The sequence below is a fragment of the Carassius carassius genome, chromosome 2 (assembly GCF_963082965.1).
Source record: "Carassius carassius chromosome 2, fCarCar2.1, whole genome shotgun sequence".
Taxonomy (NCBI): Eukaryota; Metazoa; Chordata; class Actinopteri; order Cypriniformes; family Cyprinidae; genus Carassius; species Carassius carassius.
This window is the reverse complement of record NC_081756.1, coordinates 42,447,842-42,474,418: the sequence shown is the minus strand read 5'-3', so window position 1 is coordinate 42,474,418 and position 26,577 is coordinate 42,447,842. Positions and strand designations below refer to the sequence as shown.

The 26,577-nt window shown below is 36.7% G+C and overlaps 1 protein-coding gene across 10 annotated transcripts in view; it reads right to left on the bottom strand.

Moving 5' to 3' along the window:
• The window catches only part of LOC132110003 (neogenin-like), a 149,338-nt gene that overhangs the window by 69,053 nt on the left and 53,708 nt on the right, over window positions 1–26,577 (bottom strand). For all 10 annotated transcript variants that reach the window (XM_059516619.1, XM_059516534.1, XM_059516609.1 and 7 more), the window contains exon 2: window positions 19,611–19,928. In XM_059516619.1, coding sequence (XP_059372602.1) covers window positions 19,611–19,928 — 318 coding nt within the window. The remainder of the gene's footprint in view (window positions 1–19,610; window positions 19,929–26,577) is intronic.

The following is a 26,577-nucleotide window of genomic DNA, read 5'->3' as shown; positions in this document are numbered from 1 at the left end:
TCACTGTAATCAGCACAAACTGGGCTATAATAATATGTGAGCAGCATGTATGTACATGATTGTGTTTTCGATAAAAAAACATTTTTATGCGTGGTTAGTGAAAAACTAAAAATGTTAAATCACTTGAATAAGGCCATAAAACACATAAAGAACATTGGTCCCCGTGACTTGAGAACTGGAGCTTGTAGCCTAGAATTTTTTTTTTTCTAAATTATGTGAAAATCATCTTGTTTACTCACTTACAGAAAACAATATATTGATTTAAATTTTCTAAGACACTTTTTGTTGGTGAAAGTCATATGCGAGTAGGCATCAACTATCATGAATATCATTGTGATTTAAACCTGAGAAAACAAAGACCCGCATAATGAGCTGCATAATGAGCCGTTCTGTCAGCTGTGTCACTGAGAGGGAGGAGTTACAAGAAAGAATGTGAGGACAAAATAAATAAATTTAATTATCCCAATATTATTATATCCCATTATTATTATTATTATTATTATTATTATTATTATTATTATTATTATTATCAATGTTGAAAAGAGCTGAGAATATTTTTTCAGGGTTTTTTTTTTTGGGGGGGGGGGGGGGGTGTGTCACGTACGCTGATACAGGAAACAAGGAGATATCCAAGTGCAGGTATGAGGTTTTATTTAGGGCAAATCCAAAAGAGGTAAACAGTCCAGGCAAGGTCAAAACCAGAATATCCAATAACATAACACGAACATACATACAGAGCAGACTCAGGGAAGTATCACGCAAACGACATACAACAAGGACTCCGTGACAAAGACTCAGACAGACCGGGTATAAATACACAAAAGGATAATGGGGAAACTGGAGACAGGTGGGGAACAATCAATTAACTAAACAAGGAGGAAGGTGACCAAATAAGGAGACAGGAAGTGATAATATGATACACACCGTGGGAACAGGAGGACACCTAGTGGAAACCCAGGGAACACAACCCAGACACTGTGACGGGGGGGGGGGGGGGGGGATAATTGAAAGAACAGCATTGTTTGTTATATTTGTAAATATTACATATTACATTTACATATAAATGTAAATATTACATTTACATTTATATTATTTACATCAAGCTTTTGAATGGTATCGTAGTGTATATTGTTATTGAAACTTCATAATGTTTCACTTGATTATACATTTAGTCAGAAATTATAGCTTGGAAAAAGTCTAAGTAGTAAAATGTTTACACGTTATGTGAAAACTAGTACAAGTATATAAATAAATAAAAAGAGACTTACTCATATTTATGATCTCTGCTGAATAAAGCACTTCATTTTTTTTCTGAGGAAATCCAAATATCAAATCCTGAGGTAATCCACATCACATCTTTTTGGGGTGAATTATGTCTTATTCCTCTCATCGTGAAGCAAACAGTAAAATAAATGAACTTGAAGAACAGTCTTGCTGCGTTGTCCTCTGTTGTATGGGCGTATTCAAGGCGCGCGCTTCAGTGAAACATTAGAATCTGAATATAATTATAATTCATTAGAATCTCATTAGAATCTGAATATAGCGTTCAGCGCGGGGGCGTGGTCGCATTAGAAGATACTGAAGGGAGAATTGAAAAACGGACATCGCGTTGTTTTCATATGGATTACTTTATCACAGAATGTTTGTTTTCGGCAGTACTTGTTTAGTTTAAAAGTAGACATGTCAGGCTTTCTATAGATATATCTCTATATATAAGAAAAAGAACCACTGTGGGCTTCCAGCGGTTTTCCATCAAAATAAAAGTTCAATGGTTTAACATTTGAAAATTAAAGAATTAAGACAGCCAATAATAATGCATCATGTAAAAGAGTTTTAAGTACAAGTTACAAATTAAGACTGTGAGAATAAAGGTAATTATCTTGTGAAATGCTGTGGGTTTGCCACAGGTTCATCTATTTCCTCTTAACTACTGAGCTCTTCATCTCTCCTAACTATAGAGATGGATGTCAGTGTGCGCACAGGTTATATTTTGAGCCGGTTTCCCAGAAGCATCCTGCTGCTGACGGGCACACACATTAGTGAACGAACGGCGCTTTCCCATGAGGCTGCCTCATCAGAAGTCTAACACAATTAAACTTCTCTACCCACTCTGATACATTAGCACTGCATCAATGTAAGATATCACAAGTATTCACATCTGCTTCCACTGACTGAAACCAAACACTCTCTGATCCAGCAGGTTCATATTGAGGTCAAACGCTGACTGTAAAAGTCATTTACATACCAATAAAAAGAAAACCAACCAATCTTATTTTGAAATGTAGTAAACATATTTATATAAGTGTAAAGCCCAGTAGCTTATAACATCATTATAAAATATGATTGTAGACAATCCAGAAAAGCTGAATAAAAAGCTGAAACAGAAAGACTGTAAAAATCACAAAAGAACATTTTCACAAAATTGATCTTGAAAGTAGCGCAAATAATTTAGTCTTTGAAAAATGTTATGAAAGATGTTTTAGTTCAGAAATGATTATTTTAAGTATTTCACTGCAGTCTTGAAAAAGCATAATTTTGTTCAAGGATTTTTGCAGACGTGAACCCACATGCATTTTAAATTAAGTTGTATTTTATATATATATTTAAATTACATTATTATATATAATAATTATTGAAAAAGAATTTGATTCATGAATTTTTGCACCCATATTTTGAATTTGCTAATTTTTTATTTTTAATTGTTAATTATTTTTTAAAAATTATATTATATTATATTATATTATATTATTATAAAAAAATATTTTCTATATTTAATTTGAACATTGCTGAAATAACTTAGATATAAAATAAATTTCATTCTTGTTATATTATATTATATTATATTATATTATATTATATTATATTATATTATATTATATTATATTATATTATATTATATTATATTATATTATATTATATTATATTATATTATATACATTTAAACTTATTGCTGTTTTGATGAAACAACTGATAATGTAAAAATGAGCCAGAAACTTAAAGGGTTAGTTCACCCAAAAATGATCACAAAAAAAATATGGCATTAATTATTCACCCTCATGTCGTTCCAAACCCGTAAGACCTCCGTTTATCTTTGGAACACAGTTTAAGATATTTTAGATTTAGTCCAAGAGCTCTCAGTCCCTCCATTGAAAGTGTGTCTACGGTATACTGTCCATGTCCAGAAAGGTAATAAAAACATCATCAAAGTAGTCCATGTGACATCAGAGGCTCAGTACATTTTGGTCCAAAAATAACAAAAATTACGACTTTATTCAGCATTGTCTTTTCTTCCGGGTCTGTTGTGAGTGCGACTGCTGTGACTGTTGACGTACGACGCTGTTGATGTGTTATCTTTGCTTTTGTGCGCACCAGAAAACACATCAACAGCGTCATACATCAGCAGCGTCGTGAACGCACTCACAACAGACCCGGAAGAGAAGACAATGCTGAATAAAGTCGTAATTTTTGTTATTTTTGGACCAAAATGTATTTTCGATGTTTCAACAAATTCTAACTGACCCTCTGATGTGACCACATGGACTACTTTGAAGATGTTTTTATTACCTTTCTGGACATGGACAGTATACCGTTCACACAGTATATGACTGATGTCAGTATATGACACAATGGAGGGACTGAGAGGTCTCGGACTAAATCTAAAATATCTTAAACTGTGTTCTGAAGATGAACGGAGGTCTCACGGGTTTGGAACGGCATGAGGGTGAATCATTAATGACATAATTTTCATTTTTCGGTGAAACCCCTTTAACACTGACTGCATTATGTTGAACACTATTAAGGTGACATGTTTTATTCTGAGCAACTTGCTCCCTTATTCTCAGCTACACTGACCTTCATGAGAGGTCGTTGCCAGGGGAGACGGCACCACTGCAGGGAGAGACCGATCCCATTACAAAGCACATATAAATGTGTTGTCAGGACCTTGTGTCTCCCCTCTTATCGGAGACGGGGGGAATCATACCTCCACAGGGATGGACTGAGCACGTTCTGTAGCTCCAGCAGAATAAGACTGTGAAAAGACCTGCCAATCAAGGCCTCTCAGGGCCCAATGTCCACACAAAGACTGCCAGCACACTTTAGCAAATGAGAACAGAGCTAGGCCTTCATCACCTGCCTGATGCAGTCAGACCCCTGCAGACGGCCCACAAGCTAACCTGATTAATGCGCTCAGCGCTGACAGCTGCTGATAAGATGCCATGATAAACAAAAGCAACACTGACCCATTGGTCTTTCTGTCTGTGTGGATCTCTGACTCTCTGAGGCCTCCAGAGCATCTGCAGATCTGCTCTTTGTCAGTCTGTCTGTACTCTTTGCTTTTGACAGGAAGTTGGAATGTGAGAAGAGATGAGAGTGGTATTGGTTAGTAGCTGTCACTGGGTTTTGCACTTTGTGGGTGAAGTCTGTGTGTTACGCGTCAGCACTGATTAGTTTGTGGGTGTCTCCGTTAATTGTTATCAGCAACAGCTGTCACTCATTACTCATCCCTATATATTGGCTTGTCTAGCGTCTTGTGTTCATGAGAGCGTTGTTTCATGTTTGTAACCTATGCCTTGCTTTCTTGTGTGTTTCTGCGTTGGATGTCCGTGTCTCCCCGGAACCCTGTCCACTTTACGCAACCCACCACCAAGCAACACCACTTACCTTCGGCTCGCTTCCCCGCAGTTCCTGTGTCCCCCTCTCCTGCTGCCAACTCACCTCCGCCTTCCGGATTCGTCATTCCTCACCACCATCTTGGACTGTGCATTCCTCCCAGCGTTATTTGTGTCTCAGTTTTGTATTGTCTCATTGTCTTCATTAAATCTCATTATTCTCGCACTTGCTTCCTGCCACTCCTTCACCCAGTCGTTACAGTAGCCCACACTCCGAGAGGTCCCAAAATTCAGTTTGCCACATCGTACAATGGAGTGAATAAAGAAAATCTAACAGCTATAAATACTGCCACTTTAATAGTCATGAATACCCATGAATTTTGTGGGATTTGCGTGATCTTTTATTTGAAAATTAAATATAAAGATTGAATTTATTTTTATGTGAATGCATGGAATCATAAAGGCAGAACCCAGCTGAATGAACTCCAACAATTATTTAAAATAAAATAATCAATTGAATGTTTGTCTTGTAAAACAAGTATAAATTGTACACTCTCAGAATAAAAAGGTACAAAACTGTCACTGGGGCGGTACCCTTTAAAAAGGCACAACTTTGTACCTAAAGAGTTCATTTCGGCACCTTAAAAGTACATATTATTACCTAAAGTGTACATGTTATACCTAAAAGGTACAAAAGTGTACCTTTTGAAAAGGCCCAGTGACAGCTTTTGTACCTTTTTTTCCTAAGTATATAAATAATAGTGTACAAATAAAAAAAAATAAACTAAAGTAATAAAAAAGTAAACAAAGACACAAACAACCAAATATGTACTTAAATTAATTACATTTAAATCATTTATTAACCTATTTAATCTCATTGTTTAAAAAAATAATAATAATAATACAATAAAATATTTAATCTCATTGCTGTCTTGGGTAAACAATTAAAAAACAAGAGATATAATTAGTGATTTTTCCCCCTATATCCAGTATTTGTCTAAAATCATAAAAGTATCATGATTTTTGTGCAGTCATGAACCTCCATGTATTTAAAGGACCCTATTTTAACGATCTAAACGCAAAGTGTAAGGCGCACAGCACAGGTGCACTCAGGGCGTGTCCAAATTCATTTTTGCTATTTTAACAACGGAAAATGGTTGGTGAGCCCGGGCACATGGTCTAAATGGCTTGTCCCTATTCTCTTAATGAGTAATGGGCGTTTTTTGGGCGTAACGTGCAATAAACCAATCAGAGTGTCATCTTCCATTCCCTTTAAGAGCCAGTTGTGCTCTTGCTATGACGGATTTGCTATTTACACGGAGGAATTTGGCAAGCGCAAAGACAGAACGACAGAACGTTCTGTCTTTGAAGAAAAAGAAAAAACATTGCGCAAGACTTTAGACCAGGTTTGAGTTGGTCTATGGTGCAGTCTATTTTCAGCTCCTTAAAATAGCAATGCGCCAACAATGTGCCTGAACACACCTCTTTTTTTAGACCAGCACGCCCATGGGTGCAAAAATGAGCGCAAATGCATTTGATAATTAAACGACATGGCGCTGGACGGGAAAATGCGAACGTTGCTGGACTTAACTAGCAAACACACTTGCGCTGCACCTTGCTTTGCATTGCGCCGAGTGTATGATAGGGCCCTAAATTTGCATTATTTAAAATAAATGAAAAAATAAATAAATACATTTACATATCTGAGAGAAATACAGGATCAAATTACTATAACAAGGCTATGTGGATCTTCTCAGTATGTCTCCTATAGGAGTGCTGAGTTCAGGAAGCAGATGGAACTGGTTATATCATGCACATCTTCCCCTAAACACACATATATGGACACACATATGAGAAGATCCCTGCACTGCACACATAATCGATCACATTTAAACATCCAAACAAATTCTGCAGTCCGCTGGCAACAGCTTTGTGTTAATGTCACCACAGTCTTCCATCTGGAAGTGAGTCAAAATGGATTTCTACTTTGAAGGATTTCTGGCGTTCTTGATGATGCCCTGAATTACACATCACATCTGCTCTGTGTTTCAACCATACCAGAGATGTAGGGGGAACAGTGTGTCTTGGTTTCTAGAGTCAAGCCAAGTTTCAAGTTGGAGACACATTTGAGTTTTTAATCGCCATTCAATCGTTGGAATTAACACATTTGGTGCAGGTATCTTTCTCAGATCATGACTTTCCTTTCAGCTCTCAGCAACCTGGCACATAGAACTATACTCTGTCAGTTGTAATTGTGAGATTGGGTCAGTTACACTTATATGAGGTGACTACGCAGTGTGAATGGGCCAAGGCTGAGAAACCAGTTTCCAGGGGGGAAAGTTTGCTGTGGGCTGTTCTGCCCTTCCTCCAGACAGATCCACCCAGGCAGTGGAGAGAAAGGAGAGCAGGACGTCCAGCCAGAGGTGACAGACAGAGTGGTGTGATCACCAGCAGCTGAGCCACCCTCCAGCTCGCCTTTCTCTTCTTCACTTCGAGTAAGAATAATAAGCCTCTTTAGTCCGGACAACTGCAAAACTGAGGGTGTGAGACGAGTTTGAAAGCCAAGAGCTGTGTGAAAGCTGCTCTTTCCTTTCCCCATGGGCAAATCACAGTGCCACAGACAGCTTCATTCAATGCTATTATCACACACATAATGATATAACTAGATTTTATTCATGAGCAAAATATGAGAAATGTCTGACGTTGAGAATAGCCTTAGGAAAGAAAAATCACAAATGAAATCTCTTTTAATACCTCAGTTATTGTTGTTGTTGTATCTTAATGGCATTCAGAATAATTGGAGACTTCTGCCTGTAATATATATGTGTATGTGTGTGTGTGTATATATATATATATATATATATATATATATATATAAAACATGTTTTATTTAGAGTTTTAAAATATCAATGTTTGCAAATCTAAAGTGAGAGATTTCAGTATGAACTCAAAAATGAGCTCATTAAATTTCTCCAAACTTGCCACAAATTTTCTTTATTTCAATTGGATGAGCCACAGGGCTAAAGTTATCATTATAACATGATTATATGAAGGATTAATCATTACATTTAGGAGTTTCAATTGCCATGTGAAGAAAAAAATTGTAGGCAGCCACATAAATATTTTATGGATAGGGTACATCACCTAATTAATATTCATGAGCCAAGATGATAAGGTTTATACAGACATGCATATAGTTATTCAAATATATTTATTTTTATATCTATGCATGTGTGCTTAATGTTTTATTTTATTCATATTAAATCTTATTTATATTCATATTTTACTTCTGAAATTTTTCAAATAACTGTTCATTTAAATCTAAATAGCATATGTAAATTAATGTAATGTAAATAATGACATATATATGATTCATTTATAAAGTCCTTTTACAAATGAATCAAGTGCTGCACATTTGCAGATTTTTCGTCTTGATGAGATGTTCTCATTTGTTTCTATTTTTATGTATCCTAAGTAATTTTAAGGAGAAAAAACATCTTAGACAAAATGAATATTTAAATAATAACTGAGAACTCTATTTATAGGATATTTCATGACTTTCTTTCTTCAGTGGTACATGAAAGAAGATCTTTTGAGAAATGTCAAAAGTCTTTTTATTTTCTTCCTTCTGTTTTCTCTTCATAAAATGGAAGTCAATGGTAACCAAAACTGTTTGGTTACCAATATTCTTCAAAATATATTCTCTTGCGTTCTGCAGAACAAACTGATTTTCTTTCAAACGATCACTTTCAGAAAGAGCAATAATAAACCTTTGGTAATGGTGTTGTTTTCAACGAAAATATTAATCTGGTGTCTTAGGGAGCCCACATATATATGAGTGCCTGCATGGTTCATTTCAGAGTGTCAGACAGTCTGTGACTGACACTGGCTGGTGATAAAGCCCCTCTCTAGCTCCAGTGGTGTTGGCTCCACTGACACGTCTGAAACATGCCCCTCTAGTGTTGTTGTTTCATATGTGACCAGTCTGAACAGGCTTCTCCTGTGAGGTGTGAAGCTGCATGGCACAAACAGAGCTGCAGCTGCAGGGGCCCCTCAGACCACGGCACTTCATGACCGTGAAAACAAACCAGCAGAGAAAACCCAGGAATGTCATCTCACACTTCTCTTATACAGTCTCAGCCTGCATACTGTAAACACACCAGCGCTGGGGAGTGACTGGCTAAAAGCAGTCTAGCCGTTGCTACTGCATCAACAACATTTTCAATAGTTTGAGAATAAATCACCATTTTTTTTTTCAAAATATCATAGAAACTTTTAACGTAACAAGAAACTTTTAGAGGCGTTAATGAATCAGTGCAATCAGATGAACTGCATTTACAGATTTAAGTCCTTCCACAACAGTTTACATCCTTTTCTTAGTTGTATAAGTCATATTTTGTTTAAATGTATCTGTATGTAAAGTTAACATGAAATGAAAATTGACTTAATTGTGAATTATTTATCCATACATGTTTCTTATTAGTAGTAGTAATAGTAGTAGTAGTAGGCCTAGTAGTATTACAAAAAGTCAAAGGTACAAAACTTAATGAGTACTTAATGAATTAAGTAAGGGGAAAGAACTACAATGCCATAAAGAATTGCAAATGACAATCTAATTAAAAATGGAGAAATATAAAACTATTTATTTAAAATTGTTAATTATAACTAAACGTTTATATATATATATATATATTTTTTTTTTATTTTTTTTTATTTTTTTTATTAAGTGCTTATTTAATACAACTGAGTTCATTTCTTTTTCACAAGACATTGCAAAAAAAAATCGCAAATGGGCGGAGTGTTCAGGAAACCTATTTGAAAACAGTTATTAATTTATCAGTTGGTGATACTAGTGGCACTGAAATTACTCACTTTATCTTAAAATAATTAAACTATGTGTTAATTGTAGCTTTAGTGTAGCTTCTCAAACACTGCTACACACACTCTATTCTTGCCCTTGGTTCACGGGCTAATCCTGGACACACTTAACTCGCTCCATACTGACAGAAGTTATTTAGCAGGCAGAGAAATTCCTCAAGGTTCCCCAGAGCCCTTGCACACAGGGTTCAGGGCAGCCCTGTGAAACAAGGGCCTTAAACTTATACACTTTAAACCCCTTATTCTTATCATTCTGCTGTAGTTGTTCAAAGAACTGTTCCAAGCAGGCCCCGGAAGGCACGTCCAACTCGGAAACCGGATTTATTTAATTCAGAGATTGAAAATCTGCTGTCTGCTTTACTTCTACAAGTGTTTACTCCCCTGCTGCTTTTGAGAGAAAGACAAGAATCCTGTAACGTGGCAACAGCGACAGCCTCCCCATCTTTTATTAGTTTTGAGTGACACTTTGAAAATGTGGCCAGGATTGAGACAAAGCAGTGAAACAAATACAAATGAGCCTCCCGCTAAAGGCTACTAAACAGAATAAACAACCCTATGTTCAAATTGTTTTGACTTCACTGATGGCAGAGATGAATCAATAATGCTACAGTAAGAACTTAGAAACTGAAAAACACTTATATAAGCCAAACACTCAGTCAGAGGGAAAAATGCAATGCATGGAAGCAAACTGAGAAGCTGCTGGCTGTAGACAGATGGCATTCTGGGGCTGAAAGGTTGACCATGGTGCCTGGATCTGCTTTGACAAGAGCGCTAAGCAGGAGCTTACCACCTAAAGACTCAAGTCTTACAGAAACTGACTGACATGCTTGAAGTTTAAAAGGCACTAAACCTAAAATGAAGAAACTATAGGAACTAACTGTCTATCTATAACATGATCCACCTACAACAGGGGGCTACTAAAGAGTGATAGTGGCTTTGTGAAAAGCATAGGAAATTTCTGTAAAATTTAAAAGCTAAAAATACTAAAATATTTTGTTTTTAATCATGATATTAATAGCAATTATTGTCATACAAAGTCAACATATAGAAGCAAATTTTTCCACATATTAGAGGTTGGTGGCATCAATAAGTGAAAGACCCTGACCTTGAAACCCTTGCAATGTCCTAGCAACCACCAGAATGGAGTGCAACAGTCGGGTTCCGTAAGTAAAACCACCATTCATTTTCTCCATAGGGGAAACTGATTTTTAACAATAACTTTAACTAAACCTTAAAAGACCTACTGTGAATTCTGAGGTTGTTAATCGATGGTAAAAGTTTTTTTTTTCAACTTATTTTAAAATAATCATGTTTAAAAGCTGAATTTATGGCGAAAAACTACACTGCCTATGATGCTGTACAGAAAAGTCCACCAATCAGAAAGTTACATCGAGCAAATCGTACTAAAAGGGCTTGCAGAAAAGCACTGCAAATGCTTAATTGGTAGGGATGGGTATTGTGTTTTCGAAAAATGTCTTGCCGTTCGGTACCAAATTCCGATACCTATGGGGTTAAACTCGTCAACGTCAGTGAGCCAATAAGCACGCAGCATGTTTGATGTGCCTAAATCAAGCAAGTAAGGGTAACTGCAGGCTGAAGCAGTGACCTGAAGCGGCGCTGCACAGATCAATCAGTGTTTGACATCAAAGTACCGCAAGAGTGATTAGATGTAGCAGCCTACTCTCTATAGATCTCGCGGTACTTTGATGTCAAACACTGATTGATCTGCACAGATCCGCATCAAGTCGAACACACCTACTAGTTTATGCCTCCCACCCCTCAATGTGGAGGAAGTCGGGTTTGGTATTTTTATTGAAAATAACCTTTATCCAATGGTGGAATGAGTTAAAGCGCTAAAATCGTATCTTATTTTATTTTGACGTTTTATTTTTTGTGTTTTTTTTTACACAAGTGTATTTTCGTTTAAAAATGGCATTTTAAAGTCGGCATGAAACAAAAGTTGAGACTGAATTTTTTTCCAATTGTGACGTATATCCGAGTGAAACAGATTCTGAAATGAGAAAAATGGCAGTGCGGGGCTTGATTTCATTCTTCGGGAATTAATTGGATCGTTTCTAGTTTCTAGCCCCCCCCCCCCCCCCCCCAAAAAAATCTAAATTTAAGGTTAATGACAAAAGTAATCACTGCCCACTTTATGATCACTGTCACTGCTATTCAATGTTCTTTACAAATGCATCAATCCTTGGCATAATGACACTTCAGTGCAGAGTTGAAAGAGCCAAAGAGTCCTGCTCTAGTAAAGACGTGCTGTCTACCATCCAATCTCACTCGCCGCAGCACTGCACAATGAATCTCAGTGTGTTATGGGATTACAAACAATGAACCTCGAGCATCTAGATTTGCTTTGTTATGCAGATGCACTCGGTTTATTTCCGAAGACTTATCTATGAGACGCCTTAGCTAAGTGGAAAATGACAAAGACTGATAAATGGATCCCACAGGTAAAAGCGCTAAACGGGAGAGTGCTATAAAGTTTACCTGCAAACGCTGGATAAAAGATTTAGATTCTCTGAGGATTTTCTTGGTGAACTAATCTAAAAGCATGAATTTTGCAATGCACCAGGTCTCTAAATGTACCCATTACATCAGGCACCTTGGAGACAAACATATACCTGCAAACAACAAGGATAGAAAAGGGGCAACAGTTTGTCAGGGATGATGAATTATTCATAGGGAGATTTCCCGTTGTCTGTCCACTCAGTCCTAGGTACATATCACTACCTGACAATCTATTCAATGTATAGTACTTCAAAATAAAAGCCTCAATGTTGCTGTGTTTTGAATGCAGGTCGGTAATATGGGATGCTGGTGACCCCTGATATAGTACGTTACATTTTAGTTGTGTTATTGAGCAGGATCTATTTAAGTCCATATATCATACTAACAAGAAACTATGCTTCTTACCACAGGTCGAGACTCGAGAGTACTAAACACACAATCTTGCGAATGTTCCTTGGAACTATTCTTTTAGGAAAAACAGAATCATTGAACTGGGTCAGTAACAAAGAAACTTACGACCAGAGTTGGCTAACTATGCTTTCAGGAAATGCACACATGAATGATTAATTTACTAGTCCATATTAAGGAAATCCAGAGCAATCACATTGCTTTTGTCTTCAAATGTTTCAGATTAGACATTCCTTAGGGGATCTATACCCTAGGACATACATATACATATATATACATGTAATGTAATATTGTGATATATTATTACAATTTAAAATAATTGTTTTTAAATTTAAATTTAACTTTAAATTATCATTTATTTCTGTGATGAAGAGCTGAATTTTTAGGATCATTATCACATGATCCTTTAGAAATCATTCTAATATGATGATTCATTATCAAAGTTGGAAACAGTTCTGCTGCTTAATATTTTTTCATAACGTGATGCTTTTTTAGGATACTTTGATGAATAAAAAGTAAAAAAAAAAAAAAAAAAAAAAAAAAAAAGAAGCTATGTTTTTAAAATATAAAAATTTTGTGATAACAATATACACTACTGGTCAGTAATTTGGGGTCAGTAATTTTTTTTCTTTCTTTTTTTTTAAATAAAATCAATACTTTTATTCAGCAAGGATGTGTTAAATTGATAAAAAGTGAGAGTAAAGAAAATATATTATTAGAATATATATTAGAATTTTATTTTTATTTTTTTAATAAATGCAGTTCTTGTGTCATTGTCATATTTTGCTACCGGTGCCCTTCAGCAAGTAGGAAATATACAGAAATTGAATAAAGTTATCAAACACATTCTACATTAAATATAGATGAAAACTTAAAGCTACAAAAATTTTTGATTTCCTCTCTCTCTCTCTCACAAATCTTTACCTTTTCTTGCATGTTTCAGGTCTTAAAGTCTTAAAGTACTAATAAGCTGACGAGTTGAACTGGGTGTGTTAGAAGAGGGAGACCGTTCTGGGCTGCTCCAGGACAGTTTTGAAAACCACTGCATTTCAGAGACATGTTCTTAAATGTGACTTATATAAAACAAATACATACATGCACAGTTTTAAGGCAGCGTTAATCGCCTTTTTGGCAACTTCACGACTTAACTGTTGACATTACTACAACATTGCATGCTCGTAGTTTCATTTGCAATTTAATATGATACAGCGTTTTAATATATTATCTGCATATATAGCCAAAACTATAGCTCCACCCCATGTTAATTGTGTTTATTGCATATTTTTAACGTGTTAAACTGAAAGATTGTATTGCATGCGTTAATGTTAATGTTTTCTCATTCATTTCTCTACAAGTGATCCATCTTCTCCCTCTTATACGCTCTCTGCATGATTCTGCTTTTATATTTATGGGAACTGGAATACAGCAGCATGGACAAATGTTGTTGGCCTGTACACAAGCTAAAAATGCCCCGCACAGGCTGCACAGCTGAAAGCCACAAGCGCAGGCAGTGGAGCCAATCCAAAGACAGACCTGAATGATAATTCAGGTCACTGAATTTCATTCCAAACTTTAGCACGAAACAACGGTTCTGTGTTCTCTTCCTGAGTGTGGATGTTGTGTAAATATTACTCTCTGGGAGGTTTCTGTGTTCCTACTTAAGTATAGGAATGAAACCTAAGCCCCTAGACTTGATCCATACTTATTACCCACGCCCATTCATTAAACCCATATACCCTTCAAATGACATATATAAATACACAAGCACACACATGTACAAATACAGACGTCAGAGGAACAGTAGAGGCATGTCTCAGAAAGGCGCCTATCTGGGGAGCAACGATTTACTTCACCACAGCACTGATAAAGCATTTCAAACTCAAATGAGCACACAATGAATTTCAGACAGCATTCATTGTCTTAGATATTATCTCAGGCTGCAATTCATCTCAGTGCTCAAACTGAAAGCTGACATGGGAGCAAATAACCTGTGAAGAGGGCAATGTCTCTTCATATCCTATAGCATTTTAGCACATCATTCCATGGTATGCATACAGGCACTGCAAGTTCGATTTTGGCTCTTTGAATGCTGTTCTATTACACTTTTCCTAAATAAGATATCCTGACTTTTCAGAACACAAGCAACAATACAGCTTGTCCAAAGCGTTTACAACTGCTAGAAATGTACAGGAACCAGCACAAAATGAAACATCTGAAATATGTTTCCAGGATTGCTGGTGTTTGAAATTCATAGCTGTTTGTGTTTCGTTACAGTTGAATTGCAGGGCGGCAGCCAGCAGGGCCAGGTGAGTGTAGAGGGCTAAAGTGTGAAATGAAACTCTGATTGACTGAGAGATCAGTAGACAGCTCGGGGGAACAGGACAACTCCTTTCGAGCAGAGGTCACAGGAAGATGGGGATGCAAAAGGGTGAACGAGGGCTATGCAGGCAGGGTTAGGAAAGAGGCTGTGACATGCTGATCCTTGTGTATGGCAAAATATGCCAGAGCACTGCAGTGCAAACCAAATATTATATACAGGTGCTGGTCATATAATTAGAATATCATCAAAAAGTTGATTTATTTCACTAATTCCATTCAAAAAGTGAAACTTGTATATTATATTCATTCATTACATACAGTCTGATATATTTCAAATGTTTATTTCTTTTAATTTTGATTATTATAACTGACTAACTAAAATTCCAAATTCAGTATCTCAGAAGATTAGAATATTACTTAAGACCAATACAAAGAAAGGATTTTTAGAAATCTTGCCCAACTAAAAAGTATGAACATGAAAAGTATGAGCATGTACAGCACTCAATATTTAGTCGGGGCTCCTTTTGCCTGAATTACTGCAGCAATGCGGCGTGGCATGGAGTCGATCAGTCTGTGGCACTGCTCAGGTGTTATGAGAGCCCAGGTTGCTCTGATAGTGGCCTTCAGCTCTACTGCATTCTTGGGTCTGGCATATCGCATCTTCCTCTTCACAATACCCCATAGAAAATCTATGGGTTTAAGGTCAGGCGAGTTTGCTGGCCAATTAAGAACAGGGATACCATGGTCTTAAACCAGGTACTGGTAACTTTTGCACTGTGTGCAGGTGCCAAGTCCTGTTGGAAAATGAAATCTGCATCTCCATAAACTTCCTGGTGTACGGCTGTGTTGACCTTGGATCTCAGAAAACACAGTAGACCAACACCAGCAGATGACATGGCACCGCAAACCATCACTCACTGTGGAAACTATACACTGGACCTCAAGCAACGTGAATTGTGTGCCTCTCCTCTCTTCCTCCAGACTCTGGGACCCTGATTTCTAAAGGAAATGCAAAATTTACTTTCATCAGTGAACATAATTTTGGACAACTCAGCAGCAGTCCAGTCCTTTTTGTCTTTAGATGCTTCTGATGCTGTCTGTTGTTCAAGAGTGGCTTGACACAAGGAATGCGACAGCTGAAACCCATGTCTTGCATACGTCTGTGCGTAGTGGTTCTTGAAGCACTGACTCCAGCTGCAGTCCACTCTTTGTGAATCTCCCCCACATTTTTGAATGGGTTTTGTTTCACAATCCTCTCCAGGGTGCGGTTATCCCTATTGCTTGTACACCTTTTTTCTACCACATCTTTTCCTTCCCTTTACCTCTCTATTAATGTGCTTGGACACAGAGCTCTGTGAACAGCCAGCCTCTTTTGCAATGACCTTTTCTGTCTTGCCCTCCTTGTGCAAGGTGTCAATGGTCATTTTTTGGACAACTGTCAAGTCAGCAGTCTTCCCCATGATTGTGTAGCCTACAGAACTAGACTGAGAGACCATTTAAAGGCTTTGCAGGCGTTTTGAGTTAATTAGCTGATTCTAGTGTGGCACCAGGTGTCTTCAATTTTGAACCTTTTCACAATATTCTAATTTTCTAAGATACTGAATTTGGGATTCAGTTATAATCATCAAAATTAAAAGAAATAAACATTTGAAATATATCAGTCTGTGTGTAATGAATGAATATAATATACAAGTTTCACTTTTTGAATGGAATTAGTGAAATAAATCAACTTTTTGATGATATTCTAATTATATGACCAGCACATGTAAACTACTTCATATGGTATCACTGAGGCCTTTTTTTTTTTACTGACCAGGTCCTGCTGATGGTTCGTTCTTGTCCTGTGCCAATTCTCAAACCGTTCTCTGCATTTCCACTGCAGAATAGGTGGTTCCAAGTTAGAAAAAAATCTGTTCCACTTGTGCCCCAAAAGATTGCTGGTCTGGAACCAGGAAATGAAGCACAGAAATGTCTTGTTGAGAAATGTCAAAAGTGATAAAATGTGAAAGAGAGAAAAATCGTGTCAAGAAAATTGAGAAAATCTCTCTTCAATACGTACAAAAGATAGTACTGGTAGTTAATGCATCTCTAATGCATCTACTGGCATGATCATAAGCAAAGATGGCAGATTTCCATGCATTTTTCAGAGCATCATGTGCCGGCCGAGCAACTGCCACTGAAATGTATCAGAATGCCAACCGATAGCTTTCTTCAGGTACTATATACCTCCGTCCTTTGCCTAAGCCAGGACCAACAAGAAAGGGGATCCAGGAACATGTTCTACTTGGCAAAATCACCTCAACAAAAAAGCACCAAAAGGTGATTCTACATAGCAACATTTTGCCTCATTTTTAGAGACAGGACGAAATGCAGAGAATTATTGCAGAGTTCCCCAGAGTAGTAGTGGAGCAGACAAACAAGGTCTTTCATTTCAGGTGTTCTCTTTGGCAGCTTGAATGACCCTGCTTTAGTCTGCCTTAAGGAGTTGAGTTAAAAGTGTGAAGCATGCAGTGAGGTGGCACGAGCAAAACAATTCCCATTACCCACGTCCTGCCATCTCGAGCCGACACTTCATGAATACAAATAACCAAGGCCGTGGCTAATCCCCTTTTGAATGAATGTGGACATGATGGCCACTGTCTCAGGCTACGTTTACATGAAAACGATGTAGTCAAAAACTAAAAAGTTTTTCCTTTGCAATTTTAAAAGTTTCACATATACACAACAAAGTTTTCAAAATGATTTGCATTTACACATATCTACGAAAATAGCCAAACACACTGTATTATGTATGCCAGGCCAGTAGTGGGCACTCTCACCCACTAGAAAACACAACTGAAGGAAGGAGGGACACGGTTTTCTTCCATCCATCATGTTGATTACTCTCAAATTGTTTCTGAGTGCCTGACTGTTGCTCTGATTTCTCACGGGTTGTGGCGGTGACAGTACTATTCTCAACGCAATGGCATCGTAATAGCCCACAGCAAAGATGCAACAATTAACCTTTTTAACCTGTCACCCACAGCAGGTTTCAAAGAGAATAAAATGTGGGAGTGCAACTGAAGAAAGTCCACTTTTTATAAGCCTACCTGAAAACAGAACAAAACAACACAGGCATTATTTGTGCTAGTATACAAATAAATCTGCTCATTTCCAGGGCATCAAAATGCTACATTTTGTATCTCAGTTTGTACTAACTAAAGAAACATGTATTGTCATCCTGTGCAATTCTGCTGGCACATTTTATGTTTCTTTTTATAAGTGAAATTACATACAGCCAAGTTTAGTGACCCATACTCAGAATTTGTGCTCTGCATTTAACCCATCCCAAGTACACACACACACCGTGAACACACACACACCTGGAGCAGTGGGCAGCCATTTATGCTGCGGTGCCCAGGGAGCAGTTTGGGGTTTGGTGCCTTGCTCAAGAGCACCTCAGTCGTGGTATTGCAGGCCAGAGACTCAAACCCTCAACCTTAGGATTAGGAGTCAAACTCTCTAACCATTGGGCCACGACTTCCTCCTAAGTTCACACTATGCAAGCATACAACAGTTGCTCAGTTGGCATCCATTGCAAGTACATGCACGTATACATTTGTGGAAGATGATGGTACTGCTGTTTTGATGATCTTCCCCTCTTTGACCCACAGAAAGCAAGGGTCGAGGACTGTTCACAGAATTTTTTTTTTAATGTCAACTTTGTCAAAGACATTTATCTTAAAATTTCTTAAAGTAGAAAAACAGAAACTCATCCTTATCTGGCACTGTAAAGCATGTAAATACGCCAAATATGATCTATTTCAATGTGTTATTTCAAGTCATGTGCTTATTGAAAAATTTAATGATTCAATTTATCATTATGTTTGTAAGGCAAAGTTTAAACAGTAAAAATACTGTGATATACAATGAATTTGGCTAGCAAAGCTCATATAATTTGTACCTGAATGAATTTGCTGAGAAATGTGAAGTTTATTTTTATATAAATTCTACTATATTTAAACTGTGTTTAATATTATAATATAATATTTGTAACAATACAATATTAACTTCATTTTCAAGGTAAATTTAAAAAGTTATAGTTCAGCTTAATGTTCCATTGTCCCTCCAAGTAAAAATAAAACATAAGTATATTACTCTATACATTACTGTTTGTGGACTTTGACCAGCAGTTAGGATTTTTGTTGAAACACCATTTAAGCTGTGCGGAGTGTCAAAAAACCACACACTCTGGTCAAATCTGTTGCACAGCTGACAATACCTCACAAAAAGACCAATGAAAATTTCCAACTTAAGAAATAATGAGCTTGTTCACTCAAAACAGACTGACAAAAAAGACTCCTGTGCTCCTTCAAAAAAGCATTTGCCTCTGACTCCTTCAGAGAGATTTTAGTGAGGTTACACGGTCAACTCTGCAAGACTGTAAAGGCTTTATGCAACTTAATTGAATTCCTTTTTTCCCTCCAACAGCAAACTGAATTTCAGGGTAAGACCCAGCTCAAACACCTCATAATCCCGGCCGTTTGCCTCCTGAAAATGAAACAAGGTCACTTTCATTTCGACTCAAAGGGCCCAATATAGCAGCAGCTGTAATGCCAAATGTACCTGTTCTCACACATTTACAACAATGGTGCTGCATCAGCAGACACCCTGACCAACTTGAACTCCACTGCAGGCAATATTGCTGAAAGATAAAGACAGGACAGACAAGCAGAGCTCTCTCACTATCATTCTGTCCTTGCATTTATATAAACAATGTCTTGAACCTAAACAAGTTGAGAACCAATGCCCAACATGGGTCAATATGATGCATATATTACACAGTTTGTGTGAGAATGCTGAGTAGATATGTGTATCGAACCAAAAGTGGCTTACCTGCGACACTGAGTCTAGCTGTCTGGCTTATGATGGTGCCCAGGTTGTCTATAGTGGCCACGCACTGGTAAACCCCCTCATCAGGTTTATTGTGTTTAGAGTGGACCACTGAGGTGATGAGCAGAGAACCATCGGCCAGGACCTGCCTGCGATCGTCTGAGGCCAGGCTGAGAAAAGAGCCATCTTTCTTCCATTCGATCTTGGCAGGAAACTCACTGTGGACTGAGCAGTTGAGCAGCGTTGGCGCTCCTCGCACTGCCAGCGTATCTGACGGCTCCGTGGAGAACTGGAATGGGCTGAAGTTCCTCACTGCTGATCCTACGAAAAAATGAGAAAAAATAAGCACTTGATTGCTTATCATAAATAATATCATGAACTGATATTAGTTTGAACTTTGGGTTAAGGGATTAATAACAGAAGGTATTTGCATCATCGCACGTTTGTGTGAATGAACATGAGCCGTTGCTTTAGATTCCAAATATTTTATATATTTCAACATTTGTTCATCTCAATATTTATTTTATTCTTGCATTTGAGAGCCTAAAACATCCATTCCAAAGTCAAAACTTTATTACTAGTATCCGAAAATGTCCAAACATTGAGGATAACACTGAGCAAATGCATTATAAATCATTTTAATTATAAATGTAAAATTACAAACAGAGCCCTTGGACATCAGGACACATTTGAAATGGGGGTTAGAACTGACAAGTCTGATGCAAAAAGTCAAACTAAGCGCAATTACTTTGCATTTGTCCTCATAAATTATTCAAATCTTGGCCTCGAGAGTCATCAGGACTTTGTGTGGATAAATAACTTGAATCATCAGTACTTCTTGGATGGGAAATGAATAATGAGCTTTTTAAGGTTTTTTTTAATACTGCACCAAGTGATGAGTCAAATGCTAAATATAGCTGGAAGCAGTTGAGGCTGTTTTATGGCGAGTAAAACTCCCCTCTTAAACTCAATACTGAAGCTGTGTTGGAATTACATACTGACAGGGTATGCACTGCATTTGATAAAGGATTTGCTTGATATAGCACAGCTGGCACACTGATTTCAGATGCTTTCAGGGAAATTGTTTTGTTTCCGAGAATGCTGCAAAATCGATTTTCGCGAAAAGTGACACTCCATCACTATAACCAAAAGTTAAGAAAAGTAACTACAGTTCACCTTGATATATTCATCAACTGCCCAATGAGAGTCATAGAGAGGTGGGTCCAGTGGCATCCAAATCCACTTTTCTGTTTTCCAGCTTCATTTTATACCAATTCGGTTGAAACTGGAAATAATTACAAGCAGGTGTTTTGGAGCAGGGTTGGAACTACAGTCTACAGAAAGAAATACCCCAATGAAGTGTCTAGTGTGTTGACGAGTTCCAAGATGTGCCACAACACAAATCTTAGTGCAGCCTAACTATCGGCGTGTTTTCATTACCCTTCAAATTGCAAACTACAAAGGAAGGTTTTTTTTTTTTTTTGGAACAACCCTTCTTGTGGTTTCCGTGCCCTTCAAGGTTGCAAAAGTGTTGTTTGTTATTCTCCCTACAGTGTCTATTTAAGGATGCCAACTGTCATTGAGAAGCAACAGTTCATCTTGCTGAGCAAGTGAAAGTTAGTTGAACTGTTTACAGCTGCCCACCTGAATAATCCACATGTTATGATGTACCATATCGAATACTGTTTCCATGTCCAAGCCTCTACTCACTTTCAAGTGAGAATACTATCGCAACAGCTATTTATGAACACTATTAATTTATAGTGCACCTTTAAGCACACTGCAGTCCCCGGGCTCACTATCAAGGACAGAATATTTTAACGTTTCAGAAAAGCAGAATCTCTGTCTGACAAACTAATATTTCAGTATGGAGATAAAAGTTAGGCTCATGATTTTTTATGAAAAATTCAACACAATGTGAGTGTGTATCAACAACTTTTGGTGTTTGCTTTTGGAAGCATTTGTATAGGTATAGGTGATTTTTTGTATCTATTTGGCATCTAAAACCCTCTGTAGTTTACAGGTACCTGTAGTCTAGGGATGCACAATATATTAGAGATCACTTTGGATTTATTATTGTTTAATTTTTTTAAATAATTTGTATACTCTGGTTCTTCAGGTACGATTTCATTTGCTCTGTACTTTATAATGTTTTAATTTCACTAGCATCATGTGATTTCACTCTGCGTTTACAGTAAAAAAAAACAGTGCATTATTAGATTTATAATATTAGCAATAATATTGCATACTGGTCATACATTTTCTGTATATCAACAATCAAGTTGTCTAAATCAGTGCATCCTAGCCTTATCCAGTTTATTTGAATTTGTTACTATACGGAATTTCTACAAACATACAAATATCAAGCGGCTTTTGTAATGAGTTTCTCATTCCGTTTGCAAATATTTGCCGGCACTATATTCATCATTTAATGGGCTTAAAACACAGAGGAAAGAGTGTAGCATAGACCAATTACACAATCTCTTTAAAGTCACTTGAAATTCAGATTAGATATGAGGACTCTGTGGCTGTGAATGATTTTAAATACTAAGCAGGTCAGAAGAATATTGGATTTTCAAAGGAATATTGTCATATAAATGATGAATAATGAAAAAGAGATCAACCTTGACCGTCCCTGCTGAAGGATAAGGAATATTTCTAAAATAGGGACCACTAATTTGTCAAGCCCAGATAGTATATGGCACAGGCACATAAATAAAACTTTCTCATGCTAACAGGAAATGGATAGATTTAAATGGATGAATAAAAAAAAAAGAATGGATATGCAAATAAATGCAGATGTACTAAATAATAACACATTGCTACCATGGTATTTGTCCAAAATACATATTTGTATGAACATAGTTTTTTGACTAAATAGAGTGATCTTTGGTGTCAGGAAGCAGACTAATCTATTCTACTTTTCACTGCTCTGGAATTGACTTCAAAATGTGTTCTGCAGTCTGCAGTGAAGGTAACCAAAAGAAAATGAGGCTGTCTGTTTGATAAGTATGAGCTGTTAACTCCTGTCCCTAGTCCTGAGAAATCCATTTTATTCCACATCCAAAGAGCACTTCAGAACCACAGTAGCTCTTGTCAGTAGAAAATTCTGACGGCAGATATGGAAGAAAAAAATGTTTCTCTTGTGTGTCATCCAAAGTCCTTCCCCTCTAAAAGTGTATATGTGTGTGTGTGTGTGTGTGTGTGTGTATGTGTGTGTGTATATATATATATATATATATATATATAAGTACAGAACAAAAGTTTGGACATACCTTCTCATTCAAAGAGTTTTCTTTATTTTCATGACTATGAAAATTGTAGAGTCACACTGAAGGCATCAAGGGCTATTTGACCAAGAAGGAGAGTGATGGGCTGCTGCGCCAGATGACCTGGCCTCCACAGTCACCGGACCTGAACCCAATCGAGATGGTTTAGGGGTGAGCTGGACCGCAGACAGAAGGCAAAAGGGCCAACAAGTGCTAAGCATCTCTCGGGGAACTCCTTCAAGACTGTTGGAAGACCATTTCAGGTGACTACCTCTTGAAGCTCATCAAGAGAACGCCAAGAGTGTGCAAAGCAGTAATCAAAGCAAAAGGTGGCTACTTTGAAGAACCTAGAATATGACATATTTTCAGTTGTTTCACACTTTTTTGTTATGTATATAATTCCATATATAATTCCACATGTGTTAATTCATAGTTTTGATGCCTTCAGTGTGAATCTACAATTTTCATAGTCATGAACTCTTTGAATGAGGTGTGTCCAAACTTTTGGTCTGTACTGTATATATATATATATATATATATATATCAGAGGTGGAAAGAGTACAAAAATATTCTACTCAAGTAAAAGTACCATTACATTAATGAAATTTTACTTAAGTACAAGTAAAAGTACCAGTCTAAAAAATCCACTCAAGTAAAAGTAAAAAGTAACTCATTTAAAATTTACTCAGAGTAAAAATTACTTAGTTACATTTTAACAGTGGGAGGGAGTCAAAAATGGGACAGACCAAGGGTGTCAAACTCAGTTCCTGGAGGGCCACAGTCCTGCACAGTTTAGATATAACCCTAATTAAACACACCTGATCCAGCTAATCTAATCATTTAGGTTTATTTGAAAACTACATGATATGTGTGCTGGAGCAGGGTTAGGGCTACGGCCCTCCAGGAACTGAGTTTGACACCCCTGGGATAGGTCTATTAATCTCAAACTAGTTGTTTTTAATTAAAGGAATCAGTTATTTAGAATAATAAAACATTTGGGCTGTTACCAGGCAAATCAGTATCAACAAACTCATCTTTTCAATACAGAGGAAATGCAAAAGCTTCATCGGACGTGGCATTTAGATGTATTACACTGTTTAGTGCAGGACAAGAATGCATTTAACCTGCAGTTACAAATGCATGAATAATGTTTTGATATGCCAGACATAAAATGTTGAATACTCATTTGAAATTATAAAAACTTAATTATAAAAAAAAAAAAATCAAAAGATACTTTAAATGTGAAATTAAAATGGCCAGTATGTGTCAGCAAGTCACTGTTAATAAGTGAGTCATTGCGATTGAACCAAATCATTTAAACGGTTGATTCATTCAGAAACGAAACACTGTCATGTTGCTCAGAGATGCAAAATTTTGCTTTGGTGGCTGTGTTTGGAATAAATTTTTGTTGTAGAAATAGAGCAAAAACAATGGCAATATGGTGTCTAAAACGCAAGTCTCTTAGTTTACTGTCCTGTTGTAAAAAAAAAAAATATATATATATATATATATATATATATATATCAGTGGCGGCTGCTGGTCTTTCAAAGAGGGGAAGCTCATTTTCGGCCTACATTATAACCCTCTGATGGTCTTCATTTGTAGTGACACTCGGGGTCTTTTTGACCCCAGACAATAACATTTCATTTTGTAATAGTAAAATATTTAAATTTTTTACAAATATAATTTTACTCTGTTCATTTATGTTTTTACTAAACTTTGTACAGTTTTTGGAGGATTTAAATCTTTTACATTTCTATAAATAAATAAATATTTATTTAAATAGGCTTTTTTTTTTTTTACAAAAAAAGAAAAAAGCATTTCAGGTAAAATTCACTTCATAAAAGACCCAGATTTCTAACTTTCATACATGGGGATACCATGGATAATTTTATAAGGTTTAATGTAAGATTTTTGCCCATTTTTGGGGAAATTCAGTTAAAAAATTGTAATAAATCACTTTAACCACTAGATGGCTATAGTGTGTGTATGTGTGTGTGTGTGTGTGTGTGTGTGTGTGTGTGTGTGTGTGTGTGCGCGCACGCGCAGATTTTCAATCTGTCTTAGTTACCAATTTAATTTTGTGGTGGTTCTGCATTTTACAAATATCAAGAAATATTGCCGCAGTTTGTCTTTCGAATACACTTGAGAAATCCGCGATCATGGGACTGAGCGTGAAACAGCTTCACCGACTTCTTATGGTGCAGACCGCTGTCAGTCAAAAGGAGATCGACAGATCCTCCAATCATCACGCGGAAGCCCAGTCTTCATTCACCTCCAGAGACGCTGAGCGTCCGTGGGCGGGACATAATCGCAGCATTTATCCAATGACCGTCTAGCTTCGGAGCACTGAAAAAAACTGTTCAAAGCAGCCCCATCGAAGTCAATGGACGCTCGGCTTCAACAGGGAAATGCACTGTGACGCTACGGGAATGTATGAGAAGAAAATCGAGTCAGCCGACATGTAGCTGATTAACACAATACATAATACACAATAGTACATATTTGACCTTTGTTTTTGTTTTTTTTACAATAGAGGGGAAGCTGAGCTTCCCTTACAGTCTTAAAGAAATCCCCACTGATCTAACTATATATATATATATATATATATATATATATATATATATATATATATATATGTGTGTGTGTGTGTGTGTGATTATGATTTTTAGAGGACAAGACAGCATTCTTTGTGTGATTTTGATTCTAAATGATTTTGATTGATTTCATTCTAAATGCATTTCAACAGACTGAATCACACAGTGAAAGAACACTCTAAATGCGCGCGTACATCATTAAAACAACAATTATGATATTATCGCAGACAATATATATCGCACACTCCGCACCAGTCTTTTTGGCTAATTTGTGCAAAACCTCTTGCTAAAATGTCAAAGCATCATTTTAACCACCAATGCAATGACGCAATTATTTAGCTCACCTCTATATGCTTACGTGGGGTTGATGTCTTGTCGAGATTTTATAAACTGCTAGTTTGGTCTCCCTAGGCAAGCACAGCATAATAGAGCATACATATGGCCAGGGGTTCACTTCATTTCCTTGAGTTCAACTTCAGAATATGACGGGGTTTCGTTTTCAGCGGTGTCTGCACCACCACTAACGCCTGTTTTGTCCGTCTGCATCTTTCTTGTGATTTTAGCGCCAGTTTGCCCTCCTGCCCATTATTTACTGACATAGCTTCCAGGGAGCGATTTTTTTTTTTTACTCAGTAATTAATGTGTTTTAAAATGTAGCGAAGTACAATACTTCAAACAAAATATACTTAAGTAAAAGTAAAATTACAGATTAAAAAAAATACTTTAAAAAGTAGAAGTACACAAAAAAGCTACTCAATTACAGTAACGCGAGTAAATGTAATTCGTTACTTTCCACCTCTGATATATATATATATATATATATATATATATATATTTATTAAGAGATCTTAGATCAGGAAAGCTAATGTGTATTTTCCTGACATCTTAAACTAAAAATATATATATTAATTTAAAATGTACGAATCAGCAATAACTAGGTGACTTTAACACATTATGGCTAGATATCTCAAAATGTGACTATTTCTCACAACTGCTATTTTCGCTATCTTCAGATGTGACTCTGGATCTACTTAACATTTATTTAAAATCTTAATATTTTCTTCTATCTTTTTTTTTTTTTTTTTTTGAGAAATGTGCTCTTAC